Source organism: Sus scrofa, chromosome 15 (genome assembly GCF_054392235.1).
Source record: "Sus scrofa isolate SSC_HxYL_T2T_F1_AM1 chromosome 15, Sscrofa_HxYL_maternal_Yorkshire_Landrace_v2.0, whole genome shotgun sequence".
NCBI lineage: Eukaryota > Metazoa > Chordata > Mammalia > Artiodactyla > Suidae > Sus > Sus scrofa.
This window is the reverse complement of record NC_139397.1, coordinates 138,551,011-138,567,784: the sequence shown is the minus strand read 5'-3', so window position 1 is coordinate 138,567,784 and position 16,774 is coordinate 138,551,011. Positions and strand designations below refer to the sequence as shown.

At 45.7% G+C, this 16,774-nt stretch overlaps 1 protein-coding gene across 1 annotated transcript; it reads left to right on the top strand.

Annotated features, from left to right (window-relative positions):
- Positions 1-5,377: 5,377 nt before the first annotated feature.
- RNF228 (ring finger protein 228) lies at positions 5,378-8,211 on the top strand. The gene has a single exon (XM_084999252.1). The coding sequence runs from the start codon at positions 5,430-5,432 to the stop codon at positions 6,438-6,440; it is 1,011 nt and encodes a 336-aa protein (XP_084855378.1). The 5' UTR covers positions 5,378-5,429; the 3' UTR covers positions 6,441-8,211.
- The last annotated feature ends 8,563 nt before the right edge of the window (positions 8,212-16,774 follow it).

The following is a 16,774-nucleotide window of genomic DNA, read 5'->3' as shown; positions in this document are numbered from 1 at the left end:
TTTTATACATGATAGTTTGTACTTCTTAATCCCCCATCCCTACCTTGTCCCTCTCCTCTTCTTTCTCCCCACTGGTAACCACTAGTTTTGTGTTTTCTCTACCCATATTTCTTTTTTGATATATTCATTATTTTTTTGTATTTTTTAGATTCCACAGTAGTGATATACATTACTTGCCTTTCTCTGACTTATTTCCTTTAGCATAATATCCTTTAAGTACATCCATGCTGCTGCAAATGAAAATTTTCATTCTTTTTCATGGCTGGGTAATATTCCATTGTGTATCTATACCACATGCTTTTTATCCATTCATCTATCAATGGACATTTAGATTGCTCTGATATCTTGGCAATGGTGAAAAAATGCTGCTGTTAGTATTGGGATGCAGGTATCTTTTTGAATTAGTGCTTTTGTTTTTTCAGCTATTTACCCAGGAGTGGAATTGCTGGGTCATTTGGTAATTATAGTGCGTTATTTTTTTTTTAAGTTTTTTTCTCTGCAGTTTATGGCAATGAGACCTACCTCGTAAGGTAAGCTCTTAATTGATATGCTTTGTCTTGATGAAGGCAATTCTAAGTCAAGCCAACCCACCATTCACATGGGCCCGCCTTCCATGCACTGATGTGGAATGTCCAGTTGTCTACAGAATTAAGCCCAGCCCCACTAGTGTGGTTCTGAGCTTCTCTGGAGAGCCAGCCACGGTTGAAGAAGGGACTTACCATGCCCTCAATAAACCTGCTTTCCCTGCCGCTGCCTTGAATGTCTTTCTCTCTGCATCTTCCTAAATCCCCAATTCACTGACCATGAATCTGTGGAAAATTCCCACAGCCCAGAGCAGAAATAATTTCTCTCTCTTCCTTATTCCCACCATACCTTGTCCCTGGACCACAAACTTGCCTCATTCTGCCTCCCAGTTTTTTTGTTTGTTTTTTATTTTAATGACCATACCAGCAGCATATGGAAGATCCCAGACCAGGGACTGAGTCCAAACCACAGCTGCAACCCAAACCATAGCTGCAGCGATGCCACCGCATCCTTTAACCAACCCCCCACACTGGGCCCAGGATTGAACCCACCTCTCTGCAGTGACCTGAGATGCTGCAGTCAGATTCTTTTTTATTTGTTATTTTTTAAATGATTTTTACTTTTTCCATTATAGTTGATTTATGCAGTCAGATTCTTAACCCACTGTACCATGGAACACCTGCTTCCCAGTTTTGCATGCAGGTTTACTATTCTCTATTAAATTCTTGGTTTCTGGAGCCCAGGTATATTAGCGCACAGCAATAATGCCTTCCAGAATAGGACCTCAATAAATGTCAAGTTGAATCAACCCAGTTTCTATTTTAAAATGTCAACTGTTTGATCGACTCATTTACTACTTGCTTCTGAGTGGCATTATCTGCCTAGACATCTATTCTTCCAACATTACCAATGAGATTTCACTTTGTCCTCATATTTTACACAGAGCTTTATTTATTACAGCTGACAGATCAATAATGAGCAGTGAAATTCATAGGTCAGGCCTTCTTGTGGCCTTTCTGATGGAGATGCTACCTGTATCTCTATCTTTGAAATAATGGAAGAGTTGAACCACTCTGTCACTATTGTCTGTGTCACTTTGGGCTAGTTACATGAGCCCTCTGGGCTTCTCTCACAGAGCAGTCGTGAGGATTTTTAAGATCAGAATACAAACTCCTGATACAAACTGCAATGAGTGTTAATGGGCTTGGGACAGTTCTGTATGTGTTATGTGTAAAACATGTTCAGTCTTCACAACAGATTTATGTGGTAACTATTCTTATCCCCACTTTATAGTTTGGGAAACTGAGGCATGGAGAAGCTAAGTAGCAATCCAGTGTTACACAGGGCAGGAGGGGCAGATCTTGAATTTGGCCTCAGGGCAGTCAATCCCCACTCTCTGTGGGAAACACCTGTTTCCCACTAAGTCCTTTGTGAAAAAGCTGGCGTCAAAACTTAAACATTCACTCTATTTAGATTGTCGATGGAGGAATGTATACATGAGGTTACCCGAAACCACCGCTGTCTCCCATTGGCTCAGGTCCTTGGAAAGAAAACAATTCAACAAACACCATATATATATTCAAGGCATGAGCAGGATTCTTGCAAAGCCAATTCAATCCTGATGTAAATTCTGAGTTCCTTGTTTCTGACTTAAGATCTCTTTCAACACATCTTTCACCATAGTGAAAACCTAATTCCCACTTGAATGACCAAGCTTCATTACACACAGCTGCCAGCAGTGAGCACCAGGCTTCATAGTCTGCATCATGCAAACTTAACACTCTTCTCTCATTCCACTGATAGAAACCCCACATGATACTTTGTAAGTCCTAAAAGTGAGTGACTCATGCTGGGACAGAAAATTATTGGAAATGCTTGTTTAGAAAACTAACCAGGAGTTCCCGTCGTGGCGCAGTGGGTAACGAATCCGACTAGGAACCATGAGGTTGCGGGTTCAGTCCCTGCCCTTGCTCAGTGGGTTAACGATCCGGCGTTGCCGTGAGCTGTGGTGTAGGTTGCAGACGCGGCTCGGATCCCTCGTTGCTGTGGCTCTGGTGTAGGCCGGTGGCTACAGCTCCGATTCAACCCCTAGCCTGGGAATCTCCATATGCCGCGGGAGCGGCCCAAGAAATAGCAACAACAACAACAAAAAGACAAAAGACAAAAAAAAAAAAAAAAAAAAAAAAAAAAAAAAAAAAAAAAAAAAAAAAAGAAAACTAACCAAACACAGAGAGTAAATTCCAGCACTGTTAACCAAATTCTGGCAATCAAGGATGATCCCATCAACGGAATGTATTACTGACAAAAACCAAACTGGACCTCTCAAAGAGGGTACCATGGCATCTAAGTTACCATAAACTCTGGAAGACATGCCCATAACTTTTGAATAATTACTTTGACTGGGAATGCTGACTTTAGTTGCACTGTTAAGAATTGGGAGATGTTTCTGCCATTGGTTACACTTTAGCCAAACTGGTGACTTTGGTGTAGATCCTCAATCAGGGGTGATTTTGCCCCGGGGACATTTTTGGTTGTCAACACTAGGGAGGGCTGCTACTAACAGCAATGTGGAGACCACTAATGTGGAGACCAGGGATACTGTGAAACAGCTGACCATGCACACAACAGCACCCCCAGCAAAGCATCATCCAGCTCAAAGCCAACAGGGAGAAACCCTAGCGTAGCCACACGGCTGTTTCTTAATTCTTCCATTCAATTGTGACAATGCATAATAGGGTGAAATTTTGAAATCTTAAATGTTTTGCCCAAATGCATGCCACATGCAAACACAGAGACCTTCAGAACTCTTCCAGCCCCCTTGGCATAGAGGTTGCATATATCTTAGGTGGGTGGGAAGGACAAGGATAAAAATGCAGACAAGCCCCTCCTGTTTCCGAACTTCTCTTCTCCTCACGCCCTGTTTAAAATTTTTTCCCTGTGACTGCATTATCTCTCTTCTCAGCACAGGATGAATCAGGGCCTAAGGTAGAAGAATGCAATTTAAAATTGTGCCTAAAATGCACAGTTCCAGGCTCTTCACGCTCAAACAACTAAAGGAGGGAAAGAGAAAGGAGATGGCAGGAAGAGAGGGATAAGAACTTAACTCCCTCCACTATTGTTTGGTTTGTGTAACTTTGTAACATTCTGGTCTTTTTCTGGTGTTCTGTCACCCTGCTGTTCATTGTTCACAGCCTCCATCACAAAATGATATACTTTCAAAAAATCTCATTTTTAAGATTTGAAACTAGGGAATGGAAAGTGTGTAGTTTTTAATGAGCTTCACCTAAGATCTTTCAAACATAAGACATCAATCACATTCTCTAGCCACGCAGAGTAAAAACTACATTTATTTTCAATTGTCATAGGAACAATAGTTAGGACAATTCCTCCTCTGGTCTGCACATCTGTGCTTCACTGGTTTCTTTTCTTTCCTTCTTTCTCTTCCTTCAGCTTGATTCCTATGCATTCGTCTTTTCCACCAATATTCCCCTGGGGTACTTGCTGTCTTTTGCAGAGAATCCAGAGAGAAAGTGGGAACATTCCCATCTCACAGGGACCCAGAGAGCCATCCTCTTTCCCTTCCTTCTTGGGGTTGGGGAGGCTCTCTCTTCTTAGGGTGAGGACCAGCCTGGAGAAACAGGGGAACAGAACCTTCTTATTAGGAATGTCTAAACACCACCCCTCACATGGTCCCCAAACCCACCACTCCTATATACTACTCCATATTCCTCCAAGAAGTGCTGCTTCTTGCTAACGTGCTCAGATGGCTTCTCTTAGTTTTAATAAAATCTGAAAGATGTCTCATGTTACTCACGGAGTTTGCGGATCTTTACATCTGTGTGTTAAAAGTTTAAGTGGACCAAGGCAGTGAGTGATGGCAGTGGCTAGGTTTAATCTGGACGTTAAAGTTCTGTGAACCTCTTTGACATGTCCCCCTCTCTGGCACTGTAACCCGCACAGCACACCCAGGAAGTTGCTACCTGCATCCCGTGTGGTCAGCGTCAGGAAATCAGCAAGATCTGGCTATGCCTCCTTAAAGCTCAGGAAGCAGTATTTCAGAGGGGGAAAAGGTATTGTTTATTCCAAAATTTCTTCCAAATGGTGAAAGGAAGATGCCATCCCTCGGCTTCCACCCTGAGAAGAACGCTGCCGGGCTGCCAAAGCAGCTGGGCTTTGCTAATAAAAACAGAAAGTGCAAATGTCTTGGTGACGACCGGCCTTCGCCCTTGGACAGAGAAATGAGATCACGATTTTCACGAAGACTAGAACCACCGCTGCCGCCACTGCTGAGGCTGCTGCTTCCCCTCCCTGTGCGGGTCCGCATTACATCACCGGTGAGCTCCTGCGGTTGGGGGAGAGGAGGCTTTGCCAGGGACGCAGCCCCAGACCAAGAAGAATAAACACAGAATAACAACGATATAGGGGGAAGGGAGGAGGGAGAAGGAGAAGGAAAAAGCAGGACCAGGTTTCCCACCGCCACCTTGAATGTGTGTATGGGGGAGTGTGTTGCATGGGCATCAAGTCCTTAAGCAGCCGTACCCCAAATTCCATACCTGCTTCGCCCTCTGTCCCGGCGTCCCCCAGTCGCCCTCAATTCCCAATTCCAAGTCCAACAAAAACCAATATCCACAGCGGCCAGAGAAGCTTCCTTGAGAGGCCCAAGGGGGACGGCAGAGAGGCTCCCAGGGACTGGGAGGGACCGCGGTGCCCGCACCTCCTTGGGAGAGTGGGGGGAGGTGGTTGCCGCTACGCCCCCGCCCGGCCCAGCCAGCAGTGCCTCCCCCGCCAGGCGACAGCAGCCAGTGGGGGGAGGCAGAAGCGCCTCCTCCCCGCCCTGAGCCGAGACAGCGGCATAGGGGGAGGAAGGCGCCTCACCTTAACCCTGATGAGGGGCGGATCATGCCATGGCAGCGCCGGCAAGCGACAGCGGCGGCGGCGAGCAGAGTCCAACCAGCAGCCCTGGGAGCTCCACAGGAGCAGGAAGCACCGCGGTGGGAGCCCGGGACGGTCGGGAGGCCGGAGCCCGGAACGCAGCGGTGGCGATCTCCGGCCTCCCTCCGCTCGAGGACTACGAGTGCAAGATCTGCTACAACTACTTCGACGCAGACCGGCGCGCGCCCAAGCTGCTGGCGTGCTTGCACACCTTCTGCCAGGAGTGCTTGACCCAACTGCAGCTCCGCGCCGCCGCCGCCGCCGCCGCCGCTACCACCGCGCCTGAACGCCCGCTGCGCCCGCCGCCCTGGCACGGCCCGCCAGGCGCCATCGCGTGCCCGGTGTGCCGCCACCGCACGCCGCTGCCCGACAGCCGCGTGCATGGCCTGCCCAACAACACCAAGCTCGCCGAGGCCTTCCCGCTAGCCCTGCGTGCCGCGCACGACCCGCTGCCCCAGGACCGCCTCCCGCCCTTGCCCGCGCGCCGCCCAGCGCCGGCTGCGGCCCTTTCGCCCTCCCCGGCCCAGTTGCCACCGCCGCCGCCCGCCGAGGACGCGGCCAGCGAACCACAATCCCGCGCCGGCCTGCGCGCCCCAGGCGCCTACGAGAGCTGCCAGAACTGCAAGCGCGCTGCCCTCACCGCAGGCTGCGTCTGTGTCGTCTTCTCCTTCCTCTCCATGGTGGTGCTGCTCTTCACCGGCCTCATCTTCGTCAACCACTACGGCGGCGGCGGGGCCGGGGCACCCCCTGGAGGCGGGGCGCCCCCTGGCGCAGCCCCTGCAGCCGGTTCGCCCTCGCCTTCGCCGGTGGGGCCCATTTGCCTGTCGGTGGCCAGCATCCTGGCGCTCTTCTCGGTCGTCGTCACTTGGGTCATCTGCTGGCTCAAGTACCGGCCCGAAGGCGCGGCCCCAGGCTCGGCTGGGGGCAACGGCCCGAGGGCGCGGGGGGCGATGGCAGGTGGCGCGCGGAGGAGCGACACGTAGCGGGGTCCCACTCCTGGCCGCCCTCCTGCACCTCTAGCTACGCGCAGCCCAAGAGGAGAGGGCCTCTGGCCCAGTGCGATACAGCTTCTTCACTCTTTCCTTGCGGCTCCCAGACACGCACCCCCTCATCGCCCGGCCACTGCGGAGTCTCTGTTTCCTGCCTCTCTTGCCTTTCACGTCCCCTCCTCCACGCTGGGCCAGAGAGGAAAACCGAGGAGGCTGGATGAAGGTGAGGAGTCCCGCCGTCTCCACAGACTGTGCAAGGTTAACTTCCGCTTCATGTACCACCCACATTCTCACCCTAGTGCACAGCCTACCCTCCCTGGAGTCTGAGGATTTGCAAAAAGAGGAGGAAAAAGGAGTGAGACCCCCGCTGCCCCGCTTGGAAGCTGGCTTTCTGGCTTCTGTGACTCGAGTTTCTTTAAGGGTATAGGTGCGCGCGCGCGCGCGCACGTCTGCCGCAGCTGTGAATGGACCTGAATTGTCCAGAGGAAGAATGAATGAGACGTAAACTTGAGAGGAAAGTATCCCTACTTCCTGCAGGTCCTGGAGAGTGAGTGAGCGGAGCGCTGAGAGTGATGTACACCCCCCCAGGGGCAGGGCGCGGATGTGCGTTGGGCGATTGGACAGACCCACCGCTCGCATCTGTGCGCCGTTGGGCAGGTGCACAACACGTGTGCGCGCTCGGATATGCCTCCAGACTCTTTCGAGCAGGGAAGTGGCGGTGCGCACAGGGCGGTGGAACCTTCTGCTCGCGGCCGGGCCGAGTCCAGAAGACCCATCTCCTTGAAAGTTGTAGTTGCTTTATTCATGGCGTTGCTACCAGGAAGTCATTTCATCCTCTGTAACTGGACTCAGGGAACTTAGAGGCCGTTCTCCCTTCTCCTCTCAAAACTGACTTACTGTTGCCCCCACCTGGAAGATATTGAAAGCTATTCACGCACAATAGAAACTGCAGGCTTTCCCTGCCTTTTTTCTTAATTTCATTTTTAAAATAATTTATTTTAGGATATATAAATCTGGAAATGCTGTGCATTAAAATTCTCAGAAAAGTTGTTTGATAAGCAGTAATATTTCTCCTGTACCTCTAGTGCAAATACATTTCAAAATTAGGAGCAGAGAAGAAAGGCATGTTGGTAATTAATTCAAGATTTTATACTGGGAAACAACAAATGACTTTCAATTGTCTGATAAAATAGAAAATAATGCCCAAAGACTAAACTGACAAGTCAACTGACATCTTTCTTCCTTTGATTATAAGTATATATTATACTTATCAGAAAAATATTATTTTAATTTAACTGTTTGATATGATTGGAAATCAATGACGTGTTCACATCCAATCACATTAGATGAAAAATAATATATATCCGATTTTGTAACTAAAAAAAGATGAATTGGGAGCATATGTTGCAGGTGGATTACATGTTTTTTAAGGAAAAAAACAAAACCCAATTGTTCCAAATGTATTTTATATGAAAACATTCTTTATTCCATCTTTTGAAATTTGGAATAAGACAAAGTTTTCATATCTAAAAATCACAGAAGCTACTGAGGGTATGTTATTATTCCTCATGTATTTACTCAAGCTGTCTGCATGATATCCTGAAACTATTCTATTAACTGAACTTGAATGGAACATTTGTATCTATCATAGAGTGAAATAATTTATTGGCCATTGATAAGTGTATGGCTGCAATTTAGGAATTGCAGTTTGGTGTGTTTTGTGTCTGCACTGTCTTAATAAAAACAAGAAGCATTTATAGAAAAACCTATTTTAATGGAATTTATTTCATGATGAAATTGCTCCAAGTTATTTGGGCTGCCCTTTTCTTCCTGAAATACATATCGCCATGTAAATTATCATTTTACATTCTAAATGAGGCTAAGAGAAAAATAACTCACATACAGGAGTACATTGCTAGGGTGGGCAATTTCATGTAATTACTTCTAGGGTTTAATAGAACCTCTGAAGGCACAGTGAAATCTGTTGCATTCTAAAGGCTTACCCATCCTCTCCTGTAACTTTCCCCTAAAACAACTCTGTTAGGTTTTCTCAGTTTCTGCAAAATGTTTTCAGGTTCCCAATACTAAGAATCACATCTCAGAGATTGGTTTGAACTTAATTTTACCTCCAACAAGTAACTCATATTTTTATTTCTATATCCACTTTTGTCTTTTATTCTTTATCTCCAGTGCTGAGATTCTGCTAGCATTCACAACTGTTTAGTTGCACAAGTGCATCTACACATGTGTAATTATTAGCATGTATACATGCTAGTAACAGAACTTTGTGGATGCACACCCATGTACATGTGGGCACACACACATGTTTGTTTTTTCACACCTTTAAGCTGGCAGCCTAGAAGGTCTGTCTAAGGTTACTTGAGGACCAGCTTACTTCTTATAGATTTATTTGTGTTCCAAGAAGAAGATACACCAGTGACATAAACTGAACTATTCCTCATAAATGAGAAAGAGGTCTTTGAATTTCCTGAGTCACAAGACAAGCCACATTTTTTTCTATCATAGGTTGCACATGTAATGAGAACTTTGAGAACACTTTAAAATCAAATAGATACAATTAGTAGCTCAGTACCTGAACATAATTATTTCTTCTTGGCTAACCTCATTTTATTGTTAATTTCTGACTTCTTTATTAGGAATTGAGTGGCAGGATGAGGTTATAGAAAACATTTGTCCCATTTCTAGTGTTTGTTTGTTTTTTTTTTTTGCATTCAGGTGCCCCCCCCCTTCTGCAGATGTGATTTCATCACACATGTATCATCTGGAAAGTCCCAGTACACCAGCATGTTAGACAGTATGAGTTTATCAGAAACTGGTGAAATAGTGAGTTAGCTGGAGGGGTCCTGTGACAGTGGAATGCTTTTCTTCCTTCTCTTGGAAATTCTCGAATTTTGGGGGAGAGCTTGGCTCAATTTCTGGGCATAGCTCCAGCTCCCGAATGTGAACCCAGCAAAGTTACTGCAAAAAACAGACCTGGTCTGGCCTGCACACCTGCTCAAGAACTCATGTTTTCCATGGCCCAGATTCTGCTTAGGTTCTGAGACGGCTAGTTAGAGTTGTTACCAGGCTCCTATAGAATCTAAATTTCAAGTGAAAGAAACTCATCTATTGGGTGATAGATTAAATACTTGGCTTCTGAACATAATATGATTTGGTGAACAGTGTCCATATCCATAAAAAACATTGGTTTGGGATTTAAAGACCAGTAACCTTACTCAGCAGAGTTTGAATGGGGGCTCTCTCCTTTCTTTGAAAGACCTTGGCAAGTCACTTAACCTCTTTAAGTGTAAGGCTCCTCATCTACAAATTGGGAACAAAAAGAATCAGCCCTGCTTCCCTTTGGGGGTTGGCATAAGGATTTGTATACACAAGAAGGTCTATGGATGAAAATGCTTTGGAAGCAAGCCCTGCATGGATCCATAGTTTTATTTTCATTCAGGTTTGCAAGGGTCTAACATCACCTTCCCAGGGAGGTCTGCCCCACCCCACCCTCTTGATTTCCAAGGAAATATCTATTGAAATTTTATTTTCTTCTTATGTTTGCTATTACCTATAATAGTAAGATAGTCATTTATTTGCTATGTGTTTTAACTCAACCTCCAGCAACCTGAATGTAAAATCAAGGTGGAAAACGTCTCTGGTTACCCACTCTACCCACAAAGCCTTAGCTGGTTCTCAGCATATGGTAAGTGCCAGATTATAGTCTGTTGACTTGACTTCAAGGGAAAGCCTGGACTGAAAGTTGAGTGACTTGGTTGCTCCCTTCACTCACTCTGCCATTCAGTAACCCCTGAGACCCTGGGCTTAGGTAAACAGTTGCTTTCCCCTATTTCATAAAGATTTTTGAAAGGTGAAAAAAAAATGCCTCCAAAGTACCTGAGTTTTGAGAAAAGTAATTTCTATCACAGTGAAAATTTCACTGCAGTATAGTCAACGACAGGAGACAATGAAGAGACTAAAAGACATTTGGGCTCCATTTCCAATCATTTTCTGCATTGTGAGATTTCAAATTCTGATTCCTTTTGGCTTCCTTCTTTATAGGCATGTCTGCACCATCCCCTCCAAAGCTAGCAGCACCTACTATGATGTAAGTTGGGATAAACTCACATTGCAATGAAATTTCCTCACAACAATGAGATCAAGATCTATCAATATCTCATGATTTATTGCTCCTTGTTTTACTAATTCTTCAATCTTTGCCATTTTAAATTAATTATCCTTCATAAACTTGTTAAATTTATAATCTCATTAATTGAGTAATCCCTCCCATTATTCTGTGATCCAATTCATCCCCTTTAATCATTTAATTTCCATTAGCCAATGTTCCTATTTTTAAATTTCTGTTATGATAAAATGTGATTAAGTTCATGTCATGGGCATTGTCATGGGCATTGAACTTCGTCCCTGTTTGGTGTGTAATTTACCTTTCCTCCTTTGAAATAATATGCTTTCATTGTATACGTTAGAGTGTAAGTTTGTTTGAGAAATATTTACGAGTTACTACAGTAACTATTTCTAAAATGAAATGACTGAAGCCAGATCTAGCTCCAAGTTATGTAAATGAAGAAATTGTGACAGAGATTTTCTCTCTCTTTTGCTAGATCTCTTTTGATTGTTCATTTAAGAAAAGCTTTGTACTATATACCATTGACATTGTTTCTATTCATCAATCAAACATGTGGCTTCTGTTCTCTTACACAAAACTAAAATATGCCAAAGAGAGGTAAGTTTGTTTCTGTGAAACATTCACCATCATTCTTAATTATAAAATACACTCAGGGAAGTAAGAGTGTTCAATATTCAATTTCCAGAAATATTCCTAGGAGCTCAGGAAGAATGTGCACACTCCCTTTAGAAAAAAAAAAAAAAGTCTTTGCATGTAAAATTGGATTATCGTTGGTTTAGAAATACCACATCTCTATGGGGTGGAATAGGAGGATGCTGAAGTGGAAAGAAGGAGGGTAGAGAAATGTGCAAGAAACTTTGCTTAGCCCTTAATATTACAAACACACACCCCAGAATAAATGGGAAAGAAGGGAAAGTTAAATCACTATGAGAACAGAACACTTTTATTTCAACATTTATTTTGAACGCTTTTATTATCAACAAATGATCACCAACGTTTCAAGAACCACAGTAATCGTTGAGTGGCTCAGCTACCTCTTACAATGACAGAGTACTCTCCATCATATGGAAATGATACTTTGGTAAGATTTATATGTCTACTGTGTGTTCATTTAGAAATAATTTGTAGTCAAACTTGAGAGGTAGAGAGCAATTGCACCTGGTTGCAGTTGGGGTGGGGATTAAGTGTGAAGTAGAAAGTTTTTGTTTGGAAGAAAATCTAGGACTGAACTCTGCAAGGACGAGAATTGTCCCTAGAGCCCATTTCTTATTAAATTCACACACATTAACCTTATTTCCTGATTGCAGCCTTAGAGGAGGTTCTCAACGCAGGCTTCGGGTTAGAATTACCTGGAGAGCTTAAGGAAAAAAAAAAAAAATGCGGAAGCAGGCGACCCACCCCTGCAGACAGTATTTAATTGGTCTGAGAGTGGGGGTGGGGTGAAGAGAGGAGGCGCATCAGTATTTTTAAAAGGCGCCCCAGGTGACTATACAGAGCAGCAAGATTTGAAAGCCATTATACTTCACAACGTTTTTTTTATTGAAAAATGACGCTCCCCCTAATCTTACTTTAATGAACCAACGCTGCCAGGTTTCTTAGAAACCGGGCGACGGTGGACCAATGCCCACAATTTGGAAGTGGCCCCAATTTGGATAACTATTTGATCGTTGCTCTCGTCTCTTACAGGTCTCACTCTCTCTCTCTCACACACACGCACCGAGTCACACTCTTGTTGACTTTGTAGTCCCAGGAAAGTTAGGTAAATATTTGCATCCCCTTTCAGCGCCTGTGATCTTTGCTAAGGTGGCCAGGGTGACTGCAGCGCTCCCGCACCTTACGGGGCTTTTCCATGGGTGCCCCTCTGCCCCTCAAAGTAAGTGTGTGCTTGCCAAATCCCGTGAGTTATCAAAATTCAGTGACAATGTGGGGATCTGAGGGAGGGTTATGTGGGTAACCGGGAAGTCTCGAGATTAACAAAACCTCGCCAGTTGACAGCTATGGGTGTCATCGTCTGTAACAGCAGAGAGTGAAATTGCTGGTGGCCAGTAGGTGTGGACGAGCGAGTAGATCCACCGCAGAGAGTCATGTTTTAAAATATTCACAGGAGAGTTATTAAATTATTTTAAAAGATCCTTGTGAGTAGCGGTTCAGCGTGCAAATTAATTCCACGCTTTTGGATCCAGGTGTAAAGGGATTTGCACCGAAACTGGGCAGCCTGCGGGCGGTGGGAGGCTGGGGATTACCTCGATTTCTCTCCGTTTGGACGCAGACGCCAGGAGTGGCTCTTAGCGCAAGAACTCTCCGAGGAATAGCGGGGGCGCGCGGGGCGTTGAAGCTCCCCCTGCGGTCATTCGCCGAAATAGTTTTCCCAGAGGCTTCTGAGCGGGAGGGGTGGAATCTGCATTATGGGGCTGGCCTGTGCCCGCATCCTCGCAGCCTTCTGAGCAGGAGAGAAATCGAAGCAGCCTAGGGCGACAGGCTGGTTCCCAAACTGGGCCAACGACAACTACTCCAGCGTGTCCCTTTGGCAGCCCCCAGCCCCAATTCCCAGCCTGGGAGCCACTGCATGTGCGATCCCGAAGGGCAGGAACCGGCCAGGGAGAAACCAAAGGCACAAGAATGCTGTCAGCTGCCCACTCATGGCTCTCAGGCAGACCCGCTGGCACGATATCGTGTCACACCGTCTAGCCACTCAACATCGCCGTTTAGCTTGTTGGTTTGTTTTGTCTTTTCATGGAAACTGGCCTTTAGCCCTAACTCCACGGATTTTGCGGCACTCCGATTTCAGGGTCTGAAGGTCTACGATCCAAAATCCACTCCTGGATGTCCCAGGGCCCCTCCCTGCGCCCTCCCCAAGGCTCAGCGTTCGCATCTATTCTTAAAAATAGCAGGGAAGCCCCAAACACGCAGGTTAAGAAGAAAGAGACACCCAGTGCAGTGACGGCGGGGGCGCGGAATTGCTTGCCTGTCCTTCGTTTCTCTGCTGCTTTTGGCGCCCAACCCGGTTTCTCCGAGAATCCCAAACCCTCCGGGCTCTGAAAACCCGGGCCCGCTTCCACAAAGCCTTTCAAAGATGCAAAAGGTGTCCCGACACGCCTTCCCACTGTCCGGGGGAGGGCTGGCGAGACGTGGACAGGAAGGGTTGGGGGCTTGGAAATACCTTAGGCGTCTTCAGGTTTCCTTTTGGAAAATCTTCGCAGTTCCAAGGGGCGGCGCGAGCATCCCACCCCAGACCTTCCACCACCACCCACGAGATAGTCCGGAAGAAGGCAAAGTTCACCACCCAACTAGGCAGGTGTCTAGGAGGACCTCAAGAAGCCCGGCACTTGGCATGTTCCAAATCTAGCGCTGATTCTCAGGAAGGCAGGAAGGTTTGGATTCTGTCTGCAAATGTTCATCAGCTGCCTGCCGCGTGTCCGGCCCCGAAATAGAGGCGGCTGAATGATGCTAATGTGTGTCAGATTCTTCTCCGAATGGAAATATAGGCTAAGAAACTCCCTGAAAGTAAGAAATAGGTTGTTTAAAATAAGCAAAAATTTTAAAGTGAGCTTATATCATGGGCTGTGTTTTAAAAGAGAACTGAAATGGAGTAAATTTCCTAATTATTTTCAATGGAGATAAAACAGACCAGTGCCTCCCAGAGGCATTAAAGTTAACTTTTGTTGAAATTATTAGCAATAAAGAGAGGTAAAGTGTTTAATAAGGCAAAAGATGAGAGATGTTTAACGAGCTCCCAGATCTCATTCCTTTGGGGTGTGATTGAGTGTTAGAAGACTGTAGGACTTTCTAACTGAACATGCATGGTGACACCACATTGTTGGGGGGAGTGTAATTTCTAGTTTAGCTGCTTCCTAGCTGTGTGACCCAGACCAAGTTAAGTAACCTCTCTGGTCCTCTTTTTTTTTTTTCACTTTTTAACTAAACACAATCTAGTTGTTTTGAGCTGTAAATAAATTAATCTTTACAAAGGGCTGAGAATAATGCCAGTACCTATGAAGTGCTCAATAAATATATGCTATTACTCTTAGAGAATCTTATATTACTCGTATAAGTATATAATGATAATGTGCTGTTGTCACCACATAACCAATTTCTCCAATTCTCCCAATATAGTATATTCAAGATGGGGAACACAAGCTGCTGGACCAAGGGGTACCAGGCCCTCTGAGCACCCATGCTGCCAACTGCAGAACACTGGGAGTGTTCTGAGAGAAAGCCCCTGGAAAGTGGGGTTCAATTCCTAGGAGGGAGGATGCCCAGAAGTGGTGATGGAGAGATGGCTTAGCAGCCAATGGTGGTGGGCAGAGGATGGTGGCTTCAGAAAAACCCGACTTCCCCACCCTGCTCTCCTCACTCTGGCACACTGACAACTGATTTTTGAAAGGATTTGTTTCAAGTCTTGATTTTATCCATCCTTGCCCCCACCACCTTACACTTCTATAGTGCGTGAGCTGGCAAAGTCCAATCTCTATTTCTCATTATTTTTTAAAAAACATAAATGAATTTTAAAACCTTGGGAGCAAACTACATGACTAAAGTCAATATTAGGTAAGGATGTGTGTGATGTGCACATAGTAGGGTCATAACTATTGTATTTTTCTTCCTAATAGTTTTTTCTTCATCTCAAACCTGCTGCATCCTGCTCTCCCCTAGAATACAAGTATCTCCCCCCACACGCATAGCCTGGAACAGTGCAATAGGGATTCAAATGACTTCTGTCCTTCAAATCAGAAACAGTTGTTCCTTGTCTCCTACAAACTCCCTTTAACTGACATCAATTAGGATTCTTTTTATTGGAAATATCTTAATCATAGTATTTCTTTAGTATTTTATCATTCTCTTTCCCTCTCCCCTTTTCAGTCTTAAAGCAATCGTCTCTTCTAGGAGTTTTCATTTTCTTCTCTCTCATACTTTTTTTTTTCTTTCTCTGAAACCCTCCATTTTTAAGATACAATCCTGCTTTTTGAGCTCAGAAATCTTAGATTTCTCCCTGCCCACGCCTTCCACAGAGTTCCCAATGCCCTAGGATCTAGTTCCTGCCTTCCTGGGTCCCCATCCTTCCCAGTGAAACCCTACCTTCTGCTCTTCTGAAACGGGGCTTCCTCCCCCTCCCCGACCTGAAAATGTGACTTTGTTCTGAGGGACCAGTGATTATCCGTTTCTATTACAGGGATGAGTCTTGGGATCTCTGGGCTCTCTGAGAACCTCCTCAGCCTGCTTCAGAGATAGAAAACTTAGGTCTGAGGTGCTTTCCACTTGACCTTCTCACCTCTGCTGCAGGTGCACAGTTTCTGTCTCTCTCCCCTAAGTAGTAGCTCCAAAATCTAGCAAAACTTAAAAAAAAAATCTAGTAAAACTTTGCTCAATCAATATTTTTCCTGACAAGTAAGAACTGCTGCCTCTGGCTGAGAATTATTTCCACATACTGTTTTGGGGAAGCCTGTGGCCTGTGGCCACCACCTCATCTGCTGGGTCCCTTGAAAGCAGCAGGTGCCTTCAAAGCCTACCTATTAATAATTCATGAAGCCTTGTGAAGACTTTCTCTTCTGAGTGGTCCTGCTGGTTTCTCTCCCACTTACAAAACCTTTAGCTTGGGAGTGATGATGGTTCGCTAGGGTCTTGGGCTCTCCTGGAGGAGTTCTTCAGAGTGGTGCCAGCTGTCAGGATGACACCCACACCTGCCGTCCCTGTGAGGTGCAGGGCTTTTCTAGTCACCCCAACATTTCTCCTGCCTGGAAGGAATTTTCTCCTGTTTGGGGGATGGGACTGACAGGTGCCAGTGACTGGGGGAGGGGGACTGGACACCAAGGAGTTGGGCCTTTCTTTCTTTATTTTATTTTATTTTTTGTCTTTTTGCTATTTCTTGGGCCACTCCTGCGGCATATGGAGGTTCCCAGGCCAGGGGTCGAATCGGAGCTGTAGCCACCAGTCTACGCCAGAGCCACAGCAATGCTGGATCCGAGCCGAATCTGCAACCTACACCACAGCTCATGGCAACGCCGGATCATTAACCCACTGAGCAAGGGCAGGGATCGAACCCGCAACCTCATGGTTCCTAGTTGGATTCGTTAACCACTGCGCCACGACGGGAACTCCAAGCCTTTCTTTTCTTTTTTTTTAATTCAATGAATTTTATTGTATTTATAGTTGTACAACCATTATCACAACCTAATTTTAGAAC

What these genes read in the sequence shown, in the direction of transcription:
- RNF228 (XM_084999252.1), top strand. Translation starts at nt 5,430, where the DNA reads ATGGCAGCGCCGGCAAGCGACAGCGGCGGCGGCGAGCAGAGTCCAACC.